The sequence below is a fragment of the Melanerpes formicivorus genome, unplaced genomic scaffold (genome assembly GCF_026170545.1).
Source record: "Melanerpes formicivorus ecotype bairdi unplaced genomic scaffold, bMelFor1.0.p_v2 SCAF_11, whole genome shotgun sequence".
Classification (NCBI taxonomy): Eukaryota; Metazoa; Chordata; class Aves; order Piciformes; family Picidae; genus Melanerpes; species Melanerpes formicivorus.
In genome coordinates, this window is record NW_027142363.1 from 13,820,068 (window position 1) to 13,836,974 (window position 16,907).

Genomic DNA, 16,907 nt, shown 5'->3' on the forward strand with positions numbered 1-16,907 from the left:
TTGCTGTGTTTCAAGCTCCCCTTTTATTAAGGGCTGTTACAATGCCAGTTCTGCCCAAGCAAGTAATGCACCAATCCGTCTGGAATTGTGACCTCGTTTATTAGGTGGGAAAATATCGAGAAGGGGTTTGTGTTTTTTCAGTTAAACAAAACAAACAAACAAAACCCCACACCAAACAAAAGAAACAACACCCCACACCAAAAACTAAACCCCCCCAAAACCCCAATCTGCTCACGAAATGCAGCAAAAGCATTGTATTGCGTGGAGTCAACATAGTGAGGTCTGTAACGATAGTGCTTCAAAAATCAGATGTTTCAAGATTGTGTCCCTTTGAGGTACATACAGGAGTACCAAATGACCAGCAATAAAAGTGTAGATGACCTTCATTTTTTTCCTTCTAATTATAATATAAATCTGGGTAGAGGCTATGATAAGGATGATGAGAAAAGGGTTTCCTAGGGCTCTCGAGTGAAGATCTGCAATTCACAGTAGACAGTAGTGTTCTAATTACCAGTGAAGTGTTTGTTTGTGTGTGTGCTATTAATATAATTTAACTCTTTCTGCAGCAACTGAATCTTCATATTATTAATTATGTTGTACTCATCTATGGGCATGCCACTGCTCTTCTTGGAATAGGACAACCTGAGGTATGACATCAAGCCACTAGATTGTTTTGTATTTATAGTTCTAGTTCAGGTAGTTGGGCATCTGGTGGTGATTATTTTTTTTTTGTCTCTTCCTAACAGACAAAATGAGTGGGGAAAGAAAGCTTTTGTCATGCTTTAAAATTGGACAATTTAGGATCTGAGACTAGATCTTCAATAATTTCTGTTAAATTAAGCTACCGAATAAAGTATTAATGAAGTATAGCAAAGTATTTTTCTTCTATGTTGTAATGTTTTATGCACTATTCTTTCTTAAATATTCTGCCACTAAAACAGGAGAAAGAATATTTTGGGTTCTGGAAAACATGGAAACAGAAGTGTGGTTTGTTTGGGGTTCTTTGTGGGGGAGATTGGCTGGGGTTTTTCTCATGAATTGTTTAAAAATATTCAATACCTTGGAATGACAAAGAATAGAGCATACTGACCCACTCAACTGGAGGGGAAACAAACAGGAGAGCAAAAGTGAAAAGCTTCCTTCAAAGTCTCACATATTTGTGTCTTAACTTTGTTTTGAAGGCATTGACAAAGGCTGAAGACCAGTATAAGAAAATAATTGAACAGTACCATGAAGAAAGATTTGGTTGTTTGGCATACTATGGAATTGGAAAAGTATACCTCAGACAAAACAGGTTGGTATAATACAGAGTTTGATATATAAAATACTTTATTCTGATAAACTGCCAAGTTATTTTTTTAATTGCACTAATTTATCACTAAATTCATACATCAGACTGAAGTAGTACAATTTAAAGTTTGTTACTGCAAACGATGTAATGAAAGCTGATTAATTGTTTGGACTCTAGGGCACGGGGGTGTGATTGACCAGCACACACCCACAGTGGAGAAGAGCTCAAAGGAGAGAAGGTCAAAAAACTATGATAGCAAATAAGGCTTATCCCAACAGCAGGATGACTGGAGCATAACCTTGGTTTTAGATAAGGCAGCTGCCCCAGTGAGTCATTGGGTTCCCCTGGGATAGATAAAGACTAATGTCTCCCTGAGTGAGCCAGACCACTGTGAGGGTGAGGTGAGGAGAGTGCCTATGTAGCTCAGCTGAACATAGAAGGGCAGAAACCATACAGCTAATAAACTTGAGAATGAAGGGCTTGAACTGCCTTCAACCCATATGTTCCTAGCTGTATTTCTGCCCAGCATCCTGATGGTAAGCATAGATACCAGTAATAGGAATTAGATTTGTATTGATTCAACTGTATTGCTATGTGTATTGCTATGTTATGGCTTGTAGTTTCAGTGTATCACTTTATTGCTCGACTTACTCCTGTCTCCTGTAATGCCTGTGGTCAGTTGATGTGACCTTGGCTGGTTGCCAGCCCCTCATCCAGCTGCACTCCAGCTACCCCCACCTCAAAGGAAAAGGAGAAAATAAGGTGAAAAAGCGTGGAGTTTGAGATAAAGACAAGGGGATCACTTGTTAATTACAGTCGTAAGCAAAACAGGTTCAACTTGAGGATAAATCATTTAATGTATTGTCTGTAAACTAAGAGTTGGATGGTGAGAAACAAAGTAACAAAACTAAAATTGCCTTCCCTGTACTCCCCCTTTATCACAGACTTTATCACAGACTTGACTTTACTCCCTCATTCTTGACTCTTCTATCTCTTTTCCAGAGCTGCCCAGGGGGATGGGGAATGAGAGTTCTTACCAGTCTGTAACAGCTCTTGTTGTGTACTCCTTTCTCCACACACTTTTCCTTTGCTGCATCGTGAGGCCTCTCCAAGAGCCTCAGTTCCTTTGGGACACAAATACCTGCTCGGGCAGGGGTCCTCTGATTGCAGTGTGGATATGTGCACAAGTGAGGCCCTCTCCAGGGGATGCAGGGCATTCAGTCCCTTTCTCTTTCTTACCTTGATGCTCAGTGTTGTTTCTTACACTTTTTAATTTTATTTTTTTATTATTCCTCACGGTCCTGCTATTTTTTTTTTTTCCTTTCTTACCTAGGCTTTGCCATCCCATCTGAGGGGCTCAGTTGTGCCCTGTGGTGGGTTCATTGGAGCCAGGTAGAACTGGGCCAGACCTGTCCTCTCAAAAGAGGCTGCCTCTGCAGCACTGGTCCTTACCCCTCTGCCCAACCTTGCTGCATAACCCAATACAGTATCAAATAAATAAGTTTTATATAAACCTCAAACCTGCCTTGTGGAATACCTAGAAGCACCCAGTCAGAGGGAATTCTTTTTTCCCCCTGCTGCAGCATAGCTAGGCGCAATTTGAGACCCAAGAAGTATCTGCATCCCAGTTTCATGGATGTGGCTCTTGTTTCCCTTGGCAGTTCTGACCCATAATGAGGCTGCATGCATGTCCCAGAAAAGTGTGCACACACACCACCACAAATGGCCACCCAGACTAACCCAGGCAGAGCAGCTTCCACCTACGGCAATACCTCAATCATATAAAGCATAAGTATACCACAGTCCTGTGCCTGCTCCCTGGCTGTCCAAGCTGAAGGTCACTTGGAAATATACACATGCTCCCTCTCTGTGTTACTGACAAGCATCTCCACATTCATGGGTCCCTTAAATAGCAGCTCAGGTTCTCAGTCTGCTTCACCTGTGCCTGGGCTCTGGGCCCTTCATCCAGGCTGGCTTACTGGCTCATGTTTTGAGTCTTTTGTATTGAAAAGTCCTTAAACATTTGACTGAATGAACTAGGTGTTCTTTAAGTACTCTTACAATTACCTTTTTTCCCTTTTTCTTTTTTCCTTCCTTGGATGATAAAATGAATTGTGAAAGTATTACAGGCCATGCAGACTTCTGTGTAGCCATTCATATATGGTCTGAATCTGTTGCACCTGTTTCAATCTTCAGATTTTCAGATGCGCTTGATCAGTTCATGAAATCACAAACAATGCTTAATCACAAGATTGTACCTGGAGTATTAACTTGGCCTGCATCATCTCAGATCATTGAAGAGACACGAATAGAGAATTTACAGGTATGATTAAATAGAAAGATGCAGAAAAAGTTGTTCTGGCAAATAGTTTCATAGCTTCATAGTTTCATTCAGGGTGGGAAGGGACCACAAGGATCATCTAGTTCCAACCCCCCTGCCATAGGCAGGGACACCCTACACTAGATCAGGCTGGCCAGAGCCTCATCCAGCCTGGCCTTAAACACCCACAGGGACGGGGCCTCGACCACCTCCCTGGACAACCCATTCCAGGGTTTCACCACTCTCATGGTGAAGAACCTCCTCCTCACATCTAGCCTGAATCTCCCTACCTCCAGCTTCATTCCATTCTCCCTAGTCCTATCACTACCTGAGATCCTGAGAAGTCCTTCCCCAGCCTTCCTGTAGGCCCCCTTCAGATCCTGGAAGGCCACAATTGGGTCACCTGGGAGCCTTCTCTTCTGCAGACTGAACAGCCCCAACTCCTTCAGTCTGTCCTCATAGGAGAGGTGCTCCAGCCCTCTGATCATCCTTGTGGCCCTTCTCTGGACACATTCCAGCACCTCCACATCCCTCTTGTAATAGGGGCTCCAGAACTGGACACAGTACTCCAGGTGGGGTCTCACCAGGGCCTTTCAAAAAAAAAACTACCCAAAACCCACCAACCACCAAGGCTTCTCTCTGCTTCCACATTGTCAAGGCCAAAGACACATGAGGCATGTAAGGGAGATTTGGGCATGGAACAGTCAGTACAAGCACTGCTGTTCATTGTCTAGTGTCTTGTCCTTCCCAAGGCCTAATCTTTATAGAACAGAACTCTTCTTGGAACAATTCAAACCTGTGAGAAGCATCCCATTTACAGCATGAGGGTAGCAGCTCTGTGTCAGGCTCAATGCTCAGGTGTTTCTATGCAATGGTATGACTCTGATCTGCTCTAAGTATTTCATAATGTGCTAATTTCGTAGTTGCATGTTACCAAACACAGTGTTATGCTAGAGAGAATGGGTTGAAAATCTGAATTAACAAAAATGTGAATCTGAAAACTGCAGCAGTGGTGCTGAATTTAAAACCAAATAGGAGAGTTTGACTGTGTGGCTCTTGGTGGATGCAATGAGAGCTCCATGGTAAAAGAGTTTGTCTTGAAAAATCTGACTTGTGGTTCTGACATTACAAATTGTTCTCTCACACTAAACAGTTGGGTTTGTGGTTTTGGGTTGTTTTTACTGTTATTTTTTTAAAATATAATTGAGTCCCTGTTATTTGTGAAGGGTTTCAGAATAAACCATGCTGTGGTGGGCAGGATGCATGAGCTTCCCTGCATGGAAGCAGTTTGACACAGTAGAATTTGTTAGGTTATTCAGGTTATTTGCTATACTGTGTTGACCTGTTTTGTTTCTGGTAGAAGCAGCCATACTGTTGTTTCCTCAACAAAAACTTGACCTAAAGATATCTCATAGACCTGCAGCTGACACCATGGTAGTCTGCTCACAGCAATGCATCAGTGGTCTGGGACTTCTGGAGAGTGTAATGGAAATATCTGAAAGATGTAACTAGTGGCCTGTTTGTTTCTAACAATGCATTATTGACCTGGGCTCAATGCCAAGCCTGTGGGACTTGAACTGACTTCACATAAAGCTCCTGTAATATCTTTACCTCAAATGCTATTCTGGGAGATCTTACTAGCTCCAGTGTGGGACCATGTCTGAGTTTTATCTGGCAGTGTACTTGATCCTACAACCCAGATTGCAGGTGTGGCAGTCTTGAAATGGTGGGAAGTGGTGGAAATGAGCAGTCACTCCATTTTTGTCATATTACCTGAGTAATGTGGCTCATCTTTTTGATAATAGAAAACTTACTCATATTCTCATGTGTTTGGAACTGGTCAGCTTGTAAATAAACATTGGTCCAAGATAAACCTGCGTGCAGGGATACCATGTAGGGATAGCAGTTCAAATAAGCATTTGAATATTTTGCCATTAAAGGCTAGTCTTCCATAACTTTGTCTAGAAAAGAGTTGTTCTTTTGACATTAGTTGTCTCCTGTTCAGAAAGAGATATGTGTTTCACTGCAGAATTCCCTAGGAGCTTGTAAGTAGGTATTGAATCTTTTCTGGGTTTCTGTGCAATATGTCTTACATGCTTTTATGTTTCTCAGTTGATGTTAAAGAATTGTATTGAGGAATGCAAGTTCCCTCCAGAACCAGATGCAATTTGTCGATATCAGCAATGTCATGGCCACTCCAAAATCCAAATATTCTTTACAGATCCAGACTTCAAGGTAAATTTCTCATTTAAAAGGGTTTGGGAAATAAACTTCGTATTTGTATAAGTTCTGCTCCCTTTCATATTAAAGATCTATCTGGAACACATCATCTTACCCTACCAGCTGTTAAGTCACAGAATCACTGAAAGCATTCAGTTGGAAGAGCCCTCAAAGATCATCCAGTCCAACCCTTGACCCAGCATTGAAGACTTAACGCTAAACCATGTCCCTAAGTGCCAGGTCCACATGCTACTTGAACACCTCCAGGGAAGGTGACTCCACCACTGCCCTGGACAGACCATTCCAGGCCTTATTGAACTTCATGCAATTAGCCTTGGCCCATTGGTCTAACCTGACCATGTTCCCACTTTCCTATGCTCTAGCAGATCAGCATAGTCACCTGGCTTGGTGTCATCTGCAAACTTACTGAGGGTGCACTCAAGCTCCTCATCCAAATCATTAATAAAGATATTAAAGAGGACAGGCACCAGTACTGAACCCTGGGGGACACCACTAGTGACTGGGTGCCAGTCAGATTTAGCTCCATTCACCACCACTCTTTGGGCCTGGCCATCCAACCAGTTTTTCATCCAATGAAGAGCACACTTATCCAAGCCTTGTGTCGTGGGTTTCTGAAAGAGAATGATGTGGGAGACAGTGTCAAAGGCTGTACTAAAGGCCAGACACAATGTCCAAGTCATTTCCCTTGTCCACTAGGCAGGTCACTTTATTGTAGAAGGAGATCAGACTAGTCAGGTAGGACTTGGCTGATATAAACCCATGCTGTCATGCCCTGTTTTCCATTTGGGGATTTTAGAAGATGTTAAACTCATGCTTTTTCTCAACATTAGGGTTTTATACGTATTAACTGCTGTCAGCAGTGTAGAGTGGAATTTCATATAAGCTGTTGGAAAAAGTTGAAAACCACAAGCTACAATGACAAAAATGATAAGGTAAGAGCTGTGCCAGGCTTTAAGTTTTGTGTTTTTCCTTTTTTAAGTCAATATTATAGTATTCCTTTGGTTTAAGTGCTTGATGTTCCACCCATGTGACAGTGGTAGGAAGAGAGAGAGGAAAGAGTCTCTTGCTAAATTATCTGACATACAAGTGTGGGTAAAGCTTGCCATTGTCTACAGAAGAAAGATGAGGTAAACAGGCTGAGCATACTAAGCCTTCACATAGCTATCTATGTCCTTCCAAGGGAAGTTTTATTCCTTCTGCAGTCTTGCTGTTGAAGCAGCAGTACAATGCTGAATTATGTCTAAAAGAATTTTGCAAAATACTGTCAGCAGCCAGTATAAAATCATAGGAAATCCAGGCAGAGTGTGAGCTCATAAAAGAACATTCTTAAAGGTGACTCTTGAACGTGAAGTTGGAGGAAGTGGGGCTTTGCTATAGTTTCAGGGGTAACAAGTATATGGCACAGATTGAGGATCCTTTTTGCAGTTCTTACCAAGTCAGCTGTCACTTGCTTTTCTCATCCAGTAAGATTGTAGAGCTGTGATAGCTTTAATTACCTTGGTCATCTCAGATTAAGAAATTGTAATCTGTGTAAGAACGCAGATTTTCATGAATTTAATGTCTTTATTGCGTGTATCGTTTTCTCTTGACAGGATTTTCTTCAAGAATTGTGTTTCACTCCTGATTGTACAGGCCTTATTTCAAAAATAGTTATTTTCAGTTCTTCTGGTCTGGTAAAATGTGAAGTAAGTAAATAGTCATATAAAATATGAGGACAATCTTTCTCTCCTTTCCCAGAATAAATATTTTCAAGTGATGATTAGAATGTAACTGCTAACACAGGTGTAATATTCCATCGTAACTACAGAACCTGAACATGATTTTAGCAATGTTAATTACCTTTTCTCTTCTTATGATATTGATTGGAATTGTCATGGAGGGGAACTGGAGTTTCATTTTGTATTTAGCTTGTGCAACAGAAAAGAAACCATTAGTTTAGCTTGGAGCTGATCTCGATAAATGAAATAATTGGAAGAGTGCTCTTACCCTCTGTAGAGTCACAGCATGGATGCTGCTTCCCAGAGCAGTATTGGTCTGTGAGAAGCAAAAACAAACAAAAAAAAATTGCTTCCTGCCCATTGGTAAAACAAAACAACCTCCATGTCTTCCTGACTTTGTGTTACCTTTCAACCTGCCTTTCCAGCAGATAAAAGTGTATTGCTATATACAGAGTCGTAGCAGAAGATGGTAATTTTAAGTAGAGCTTCATGAGGCTTATGTACGTTCTGTGTCTCTTTTGTGCTGTTATATTTGATGCTTTAGAAAGCAGTAGATGTCCTGGGCATAGTAACAGCAAAGTGGCATTGTAACACAATTTAACTAACGTGATGTTGCTTGTTTTGGTAGTTTGAAAAAAAAATCGTAAGACCCAAGGAAGCACCAAGGGCCCGCATTAAGCAGAAGTGTTCCAGGTAAGCTCTCTGCTCTTCAGAACTAAGTTGGATCAATTTCAGAGCAAACCAGTTTGGTTTGAATTGCTAAAATACCACAAATACTTTGGAAAGCTATTCTTGCCCCTTGCCTCTGATAAAACGAAAAGTCAGGTAAAGCAGGATTCAATTATAAAAGCATTTAAACAAACTACAAGCTACAGACTTACAACATTAGCACAGGAGGGCATTAACTGGTACTGCTGAATAAATCACTGGTATCTCTCTAGTGGTCATTTTCAGTCTGCTTGCAGGCATCTGTTTTCAAGCATATAGCATATGAGTTGATGCAAGTCTGATTTACCACACCTCTTTTGAGGGTTAAATTGTCTGTTTCACCACTGAGTTCCTGGCAATTTGAACCAACAGTTTTTGAAGATAAATTGCTGCAATCGTCTATCAGTCTTTATACTTGAAACTTAACTTCATTATGAAATCTGTGGGCAGGGAAGAAACATTGTGTTTGAGGGATGTGGGGTTTGGAGGCTCTGTGTAGTACTTGACAACTGTTTCTTGACTGTTTCATGATGGGGTGCTTGGTGCCATGAGTTAGTTGTTTAGGTGGGTTGGATGGTTGATGGGTTGGACGCGATGGTCTTGAAGGTCTCTTCCAACCTGGTTTATTCTATTCTATTCGCTCTCCATCCATGTCTTTTGTTTGTGTTTAAGATACTTAACAATTGGAATGCTAGAAAAAGTTATATTCTTTTTAATAAAGTGTCATATACATGTGGTGAAAGTCAAGTGCAGATAGATTTAGAATACTACCTCCATGTTCAGTCTGAGATTGCAGGCACTCTTCTATAGGGAAGAAAGAAACTCGGCAAGATTTTTAGCTGAATGAGAGATGGTATTGGTATGTGGTGTAAGTTCAACCCCCACACTGTTGCACAGCCTTTACTCTACAACTACCTGAAGGGGGGTTGTAAACAGGCAGAGGTTGGTCTCTTCTCCCAGGCAGCCAGCACCAGAACAAGAGGACACAGTCTCAGGCTGCGCCAGGGGAAGTTCAGGCTGGCGGTCAGGAGGAAGTTTTACAGAGAGAGAGTGATTGCCCATTGGAATGGGCTGCCCGGGGAGGTGGTGGAGTTGCCATCACTGGAGGTGTTCAGGAGGAGACTTGACAGGGTGCTTGGTTACATGGGTTAGTTGATTAGGTGGTGTTGGATGATAGGTTGGACGCGATGATCTTGAAGGTCTCTTCCAACCTGGTTTATTCTATTCTATCTAGTCTGCTTTGTGTGAATGTTTCAAAAGGGTAAATCAACACTGCATGTAATGATGCTGTTTCGGTTATTGATGCCCTCACCTTTGACATAAGTGAGCTTACACTTTTTAGTCAAGGTTATACATAATGAGGAATCATGCTGAGAGCAGAAAGAGAATTGCTTTTTAAAACTCAAGGACAGTAAAATGCCATTCAGAATGGAAACTCGTAAATGAAGGGAAAAAAGTGATAGTATTTCAGTTACAGTATCACAGTATCATTTAGGTTGGAAAGGACCTCGAGGATCATCGAGTCCAACCTATCAACACAGACCCCATGACTAGACCATGGCACCAAGTGCCATGTCCAATCTCCTCTTGAACGCTTCCAGGGTCGATGACTCAACCACCTCCCTGGGCAACCCGTTCCAATGACAAATGACTCGCAGGGTGAAGAACTTCCTCCTCACCTTGAGTCTAAACCTCCCCTGGCGCAGCTTGAGACTGTGTCCCCTTGTTCTGGTGCTGGTTGCCTGGGAGAAGAGGCCAACCCCTTCCTGGCTACAACCACCTTTCAGGTAGTTGTAGAGGGCAATGAGGTCACCCCTGAGCCTCCTCTTCTCCAGGCTAAACAATCCCAGCTCCCTCAGCCTCTCCTCATAGGGCTTGTGTTCATACTAATTGAGACATCATTAGTGGAAGCAAAAATTATTACATCTTGAGGATATTCATAGTTACATACTTGATTTTTAGGAAACGTGTATGAGGTTTTCTTGTCTCTCAACTTGCAAATGCAGACTAGCTGGTTGTGTATTTGTACTTTTGAGCATAATATGGTAGAATGGAGCATATTGCAAGACTTGAAAAATAAGTTAGATGAGTGTAACTCCTTTGGCAACTTGACCTGCATTAGGTTCACAGCCTAATTGCCATTTTTTCAGTCTAAGGAAGTTAAAAATGAAGGAAGAAAGAAAATTACGAAGGCGGCGTGCACGAGAGGAGGCGCGGAAATCTCCTAAAGAGAAAACAGAAGAAAACCGGATGGGAAATGAACCAGCTCGATACAGTGATCACGGTGGTATGTGGAAATACAGGTTATTGGTCCAAGTTACCACAAGGTAGCTTTTCAAGGTTCATTTTGATGGCAAGGCTCACTTAATGAGTTACTATGTGGGAGAAATATACAAATGTAAATTCTACTTTTTCTTTCAGTCTCAACTACTTCCCAGAGAGGAGTCTTAAGTGTGGCTAGATCGATCCCTAGTTCCAAACTCAGTAAACCACTTATATCTAAGCATATAGTGGAATGGAAGGAGTAAGGGAAGCCCTCCCATTGCATCACAAGGTTCAGGAAGGATCCTTTTACATTCTTTTCCTTGCTCTTCACATGTGGTAGTTGTAGGCTGTGCCTTTAAAACTTTGGTACAGATTTTGGGGAAAGTAGAAAAATAGAAATAAATCACTATTGGGTGTAAAAAGGAAAACTAAAGATAATTCTAAACAATTTCACTGGAGAACTACCTGCCATAAGACTGCTTGTACCAAGACATTCAGGGGGCTTCTCTTCTCTGCTCGCTTTGCTCAGGAGAGATTAATCTGCTTCTGCTGACCCTGGCTGCATTATTTTGGTTAAGTCTAACCACTGCTTTCTCTCTGCTCCTTTCTCCCTTTTGGACAGGGGGTGAGGAGGCAGAAAGACAGCTTCCCCAGACTCTTTCAGAGAATGCAGCTAGATCCAGTCCTAGTTCCAGACCTGATTGACAGTTTATAACTAAAAATATTTGGGTATGGGAATTTCAGTAGTAGTGACTTAACATGACCTGGTGTACAAAGATTTTGATGATAGTGGTAGTATTCAGCCTGCTGGCTCCTTTGTAGCTTTAAGGTAGCAGGAGTTTTAAAAGTCATTAACACTGTTGTGATAAATCACAAGATCAGGCTGTATAAGTATCATAGTATCAGTCAGGGTTGGAAGGAACCACAAGGATCATCTAGTTCCAACCCCCCTGCCATGGGTAGGGATACCCCACACTAGATCAGGCTGGCCAGAGCCTCATCCAGCCTGGTCTTAAACACCTCCAGGGGTGGGGCCTCAACCACCTCCCTGGACAACCCATTCCAGGGCTATGTATTTATAAGTACATATATATATATATATATATATATATATATACATACATATATATATATATATATATGTTTAATCAGTTAATAATAATTGTTTATAATCTATACAGTGATTTAGCTAGGCATTCAGCAAAATTACCTAAGCACATCATGCGTGCACATGCACACAAATAAATCTGTCACCCTCTATACCTGTATGATTGTTTCCCTTTCAGCATATTACAGTAAATGATCTTTAGACTTTCACATAATCCAGTTAGAGTGAGTAACTCAATGTCTTCCTCTGTCAGCTTCCTACAAGCAGACTGTCTTCCCTTTCATGAGCCTTTACCAGGCAGACAGTTAAAGTCTGGCCTGAGAGACATCCCAGCATAGGGTGAGACAGCCCACTGTGAAATGGAATGCCCCTAGGGGTCTCCCTTGGGATTGGTATTTATGGGGTCACAAGATGATTAGCTTTGGTCAGTGCTCTGTCATTGTTCTTGTCAGGCAGCCTTGGCACTCTTCTAAGTGGGCTATGATCCAGGCAGAAGGGATTGTGGGTCCAGTAATGTTTCTCAGGCAAGAGGAGTTTCAGGTGTGGTTAGGGTGTGTCTCAGTATTCCAGCTCACTGTACTCATACCCAGGACAGGAAGGCACTTGAGTGCTTCAGCTTGCTGCCTCATCAAGATCAGCAAGTACCAGCCCACTGCACTCCTATTACAAAGCAGGAACACAATGACTGCTGCTAGTATCACAGTGTGAACCAAAAGAAAAAGGCTATGGGGATGTGCATCTGCACCACCTCATTTTGTTGTAATAGCAGCCTATGTGTCTATGTTTTAAATAAGAATAAATCTGCTTATAAAGTGAGAAGGGCACTTCTACACACATTTGTAAGATACAGAGGCTTTTAATGCAGACTCCTGCAGGATAAACTCAGGTGTGGCCTGACCTGTGACCTGTAGAGTTCATTGAATCTCTCAGTGTGCTTGGAACTGTTACAATGGCTAAGTTTTCAAAGTGTAATATGTAGTGCCTTGGTGTGTATTTTTTGTTTGTTTAGTTGGCTTTTTAAATTTAAAAATCAGATCTTTTGACTGTGGTTACTGTCAGTTAAACTCTGAAAGTGGTGTTCTATAAATGTTCAGTCTTGAAGGCGAAGGCTGATACAAGACTAATCTTTTTCACCCTTTTTCTACAAAGAACTAACAAAAGGGTCAGGGCAAAGGTATGGCACTAGGTATATGCTCTGGGAACTCATGCTTGGGTGAATTCTGTCTCTGCATCAGAGCTGGCATGTGGCCTGCACAGATAAATCTCTATAGACAATTGCTTAACAGAAAACAATTACTGGCAGATGACTTTTTTCCTTTTTCTGAGATCTAGTTAAGAAGCTAAGGATTGTTTCTTTGTGTGAACAACATTTAAAACAATGTTAAGTCAAATTTCTAATGCTAAGGCTAGTAGTTTATATGGAAAGTTACATATTAAAGTACAAATTATCTGCACATTACAGTTGATGTTTTTCATTGTGGAAAGCATACGTGAACTCATTTGTTGGTGCCTTGTGTGTTTTTTTCATCCCATTGTAGGTTATGTTCAGGATTTATACACTGGTGATCAAGTCCTGCAGCATATCAGCCGAAATGCTGAGCAAATAAAAACGTCTGTCCATGATGCTTCCAAACTATTGGAGGAATTACTTTCATGGTTTGTAATCAGTGAAGAGGATTACACGTTGTATTCCAAAGCTAGCAGCACGTCACATGAAGTGATGGAGCAGCTCATCAGTTACTTAATTCAGGAAAAAAACAGAGTGAAAACAAGGGGCTTCATTCACGTGCTGAGCGAGCTGAAAGAAGTGGATCCCAAATTACACAAGTGGCTGACACATCTTAACAACTTGGGTAGGCTGTGTGTTTTTGTAATAGCAGACAACCTTACCCTGTCATTGTTGTTCAGTTTACAGATGTAAAAGATAACCTCCCTGTTTTGCAGTCTTGCTTTCTTAACTTTAAATGATAAAGTTTTCCTTTTTCATTTACTTCATCCTTAGCCAGGATTTCTAGAGAAGAAAGTGTGACTGTTGGTAATGCAGACACAGCTTCTATTGTAAAACAAGCTAAGGTGGGCAGGGCGGAGAAAATGGAACAGATTTAGTTTTTCATGCCTTTGAATTCCAGCACTGGGTTTAAATGATAATACCTGTATAAAAGACAAAGTTTAAGAAAGTAAATTATGGTGGGGTTTTTGGTCATAAATGTTTAGACTGTATAACATGGAAGCACTTCAACTTGTTGTTCTTTGGTTGTGTTGCTTTGCTGTATAGTTTCCTCTTCAATTTATAATAGGATGAAGGGAGAAGTTTATTATTTTTTTTGCAGGGAAAATGGACATAAGATGCCCAAACCTTGGATGAGATTTGGATTCTCAATGCTGTTTTGTTGTGTCCATGTCCTTTAAGAAATGTTCTTAGATTTATCAAACAGATAATTTGGTATTGACTAACAGTAAAATTTATATCAAATCCATGTAAAATTTTTGGTTTGCATTTTTAAGGTACAGGAGGTTTTACATAATATATTTCAGCTATACTATACTTACTTTTTAGGACAAACTGTGCCTCCTTGAAGAGGAATATTACACTGCAAGCACTAAAACTCTGAAGCTGGCATGAAATGTTGAGGGTTTTTTTCTCTCTCTTTTTTAGGTCTGACAGCTACAAAGAACTTTATCCTTCAATATGAAACATTTCTAAAAGAGCTTGACTTCTCTATTTTAACCACACTCTGGAATGAGAAGTATGGTAGTAAGTTTGACTATGTGCAAACTAGTTCTGAAGGCAACGAAATTTGTGATTATTTCTTAAAACCACCCCTAGAGAAAACACGTTGTTTTATATGGCTGTTAGAAGACAACAGAGAAAACTTTCCTGTTCTTCATCAGGCTTTAGATGAATTCTTTGATAAAATGGGTGAGTACGCAAAGGTTGTAATTCTTACAAGCGTTGTATTTTGTCTGCTTTTACACAAGTGATGGGCTCTGTCAAAGACTGAAACTTCAGCAAACAGCTGATCACCTCATTATATGGGACCTTCTCTGTTCAGTGCTTAAAAGGCAGTGTGGCCTCAAAAGGCAAGCCACCCTTTCCTAAGTTGCATTCTGCTGGTTTGTTTCATGTGTCACAACCAGCACATGAATTTACCTTTACTATATATATGCTGTCCAGCCAAAAGGAGTATTTAGCTTTCAATTTTCAGAATAAAGATCCTGCAGCTATAGTCTTTGAGTTGGTGGTGTTTGATAAAGGATTATATAATCATCATTACTTCAGTTTCATAGTTCACTCTTCTAAGTTGCATAGAATGTTTCCATTTACAAATGTGCCTTTGTTATCCTTTCCATAGATGACCCTACCATTATATTAAAGAAGCAGGGAAATGAAAATATATTGGTAAGTGAACTTCAGTTGTTCATTGCCATTTATAGATGCTTTTCAGATTCAACTCATGATTCTTGCGGTGTACTTCATTCTGAATCCCTTTTTGATTAGTATCTGAATTGAAATTCATTCTGATTGGCAGAAATATATGAGGCATTTTGGTAAATTATGTGTTTGAGGCACTCATTTAAAATTATGCCAGCCTGCAGATAATTTTTTTCTTCCCATACAACTCCAAAATTCACTTTTGATGCAGAATACATCTGTAGAGGTAATTAATCAATATGCATCTTAATAAAATGTGAAATTCTTTGCTGTTTTTTCATTTCATGAATTGGAAATCCAAAAAAGAACAACTTCTATTTCAATGTTACTTAGAGTTAGTAAAGTTAACCTCTAATTACAGTCCTATTTGAAAGTGAAGATTAAGACTTAGTTCTTTTGTCTTTACATACCTTTGAAAGATAAAGTGACCAAAACATTTGACAGTTCTTTTGCTTCTCGTTCCAAACACTGAAGCTACATTGTGTGTGTGAAGTCACAGCTCTCTAAATACACAATTTCATTTTTTTTTAAATCAGTGCTTTCAACTTTTAAACAGGAAAATTAAATGAAAAGGAATAAAATGGATAGAGTCTTGCAACTCCCTCTTTCTTGTTTGTTTTCCACCTGGGGATGAAGTGAAGAGGGAGAAGATTGTGCGCTTCACCATGTACATCTTGCTGGTCAAACCAGAATGAGAATAGGAAGCTTTTAAAGAAATTACCTACTGGTTTTGGAAGTGTATCATAATTTTACTCTAATGAAACAAGACAATGAGTTTATTTTTTCTGTTGCAGACTAATGGTATAAAAGTTAAAAACAAAGTCAGGAAGAAGAATACAAAAGACCCAAAGGTTTGTAACTTTTTGGCTGCGTACTGCAGACAACTTTTTGTTTGGTTTTTTTGTTTGTTCTAAGAATTCCTGGTGTTCATGGGTATAGTGGCTGTTTTCCTGAGTACCTTGTGGAAACTCCTCCTGGAAGTTTTGTGGGGTTTTTTCTGGACTAGAATGTTAAGACTTAGTTAAGACTTAGCTGTTAAGACTTAGTATCATAGTATCATTCAGGGTTGGAAGGGACCACAAGGATCATCTAGTTCCAACCCCCCTGCCATGGGCAGGGACACCCCACACTAGATCAGGCTGGCCAGAGCCTCATCCAACCTGGTCTTAAACACTCCCAGGGACGGGGTCTCGACCACCTCCTTGGACAACCCATTCCAGGGTTTCACCACTCTCATGGTGAAGAACCTCCTCCTCACATCTAGCCTCAATCTCCCCACCCCCAGCTTCATTCCATTCCCCCTAGTCCTATCACTACCTGAGATCCTGAGAAGTCCTTCCCCAGCCTTCCTGTAGGCCCCCTTCAGATCCTGGAAGGCCACAATTGGGTCACCTCGGAGCCTTCTCTTCTGCAGACTGAACAGCCCCAACTCCTTCAGTCTGTCCTTGTAGAAGAGGTGCTCCAGCCCTCTGATCATCCTTGTGGCCCTTCTCTGGACACGTTCCAGCACCTCCACATCCCTCTTGTAATAGGGGCTCCAGAACTGGACACAGTACTCCAGGTGGGGTCTCACCAGGGCTGAGTACTTAGTACGGTTTTGTTCTGTTACAGTATGAATTTGTCAGCATAAAAAGTATTTCTAAACTTGCAAAGAAAGTTACTTATGAATAACTGGCTCTGGATACCAGTACCTTCACTATAAAAATTCTCAGTGATTATTGTAATCTTCTTTTGCTATGTGGGAAAATGTGAATATGGTGCACTGACCACACTAAGAAATTAATGCTTTGTGCTCCATATTGTTTTGCTTTGAGAAACAGCAA

General features: G+C 40.8%; 1 protein-coding gene across 4 annotated transcripts in view; it reads left to right on the forward strand.

Moving 5' to 3' along the window:
* Nucleotides 1-16,907, forward strand: part of TTC3 (tetratricopeptide repeat domain 3) — a 70,569-nt gene that overhangs the window by 32,585 nt on the left and 21,077 nt on the right. For all 4 annotated transcript variants that reach the window (XM_068144600.1, XM_068144601.1, XM_068144598.1 and 1 more), the window contains exons 19-30: nucleotides 567-647; nucleotides 1,182-1,294; nucleotides 3,488-3,614; nucleotides 5,724-5,846; nucleotides 6,683-6,784; nucleotides 7,445-7,537; nucleotides 8,199-8,263; nucleotides 10,429-10,565; nucleotides 13,190-13,504; nucleotides 14,308-14,571; nucleotides 15,005-15,051; nucleotides 15,879-15,935. In XM_068144600.1, coding sequence (XP_068000701.1) covers nucleotides 567-647; nucleotides 1,182-1,294; nucleotides 3,488-3,614; nucleotides 5,724-5,846; nucleotides 6,683-6,784; nucleotides 7,445-7,537; nucleotides 8,199-8,263; nucleotides 10,429-10,565; nucleotides 13,190-13,504; nucleotides 14,308-14,571; nucleotides 15,005-15,051; nucleotides 15,879-15,935 — 1,524 coding nt within the window. The remainder of the gene's footprint in view (nucleotides 1-566; nucleotides 648-1,181; nucleotides 1,295-3,487; nucleotides 3,615-5,723; nucleotides 5,847-6,682; nucleotides 6,785-7,444; nucleotides 7,538-8,198; nucleotides 8,264-10,428; nucleotides 10,566-13,189; nucleotides 13,505-14,307; nucleotides 14,572-15,004; nucleotides 15,052-15,878; nucleotides 15,936-16,907) is intronic.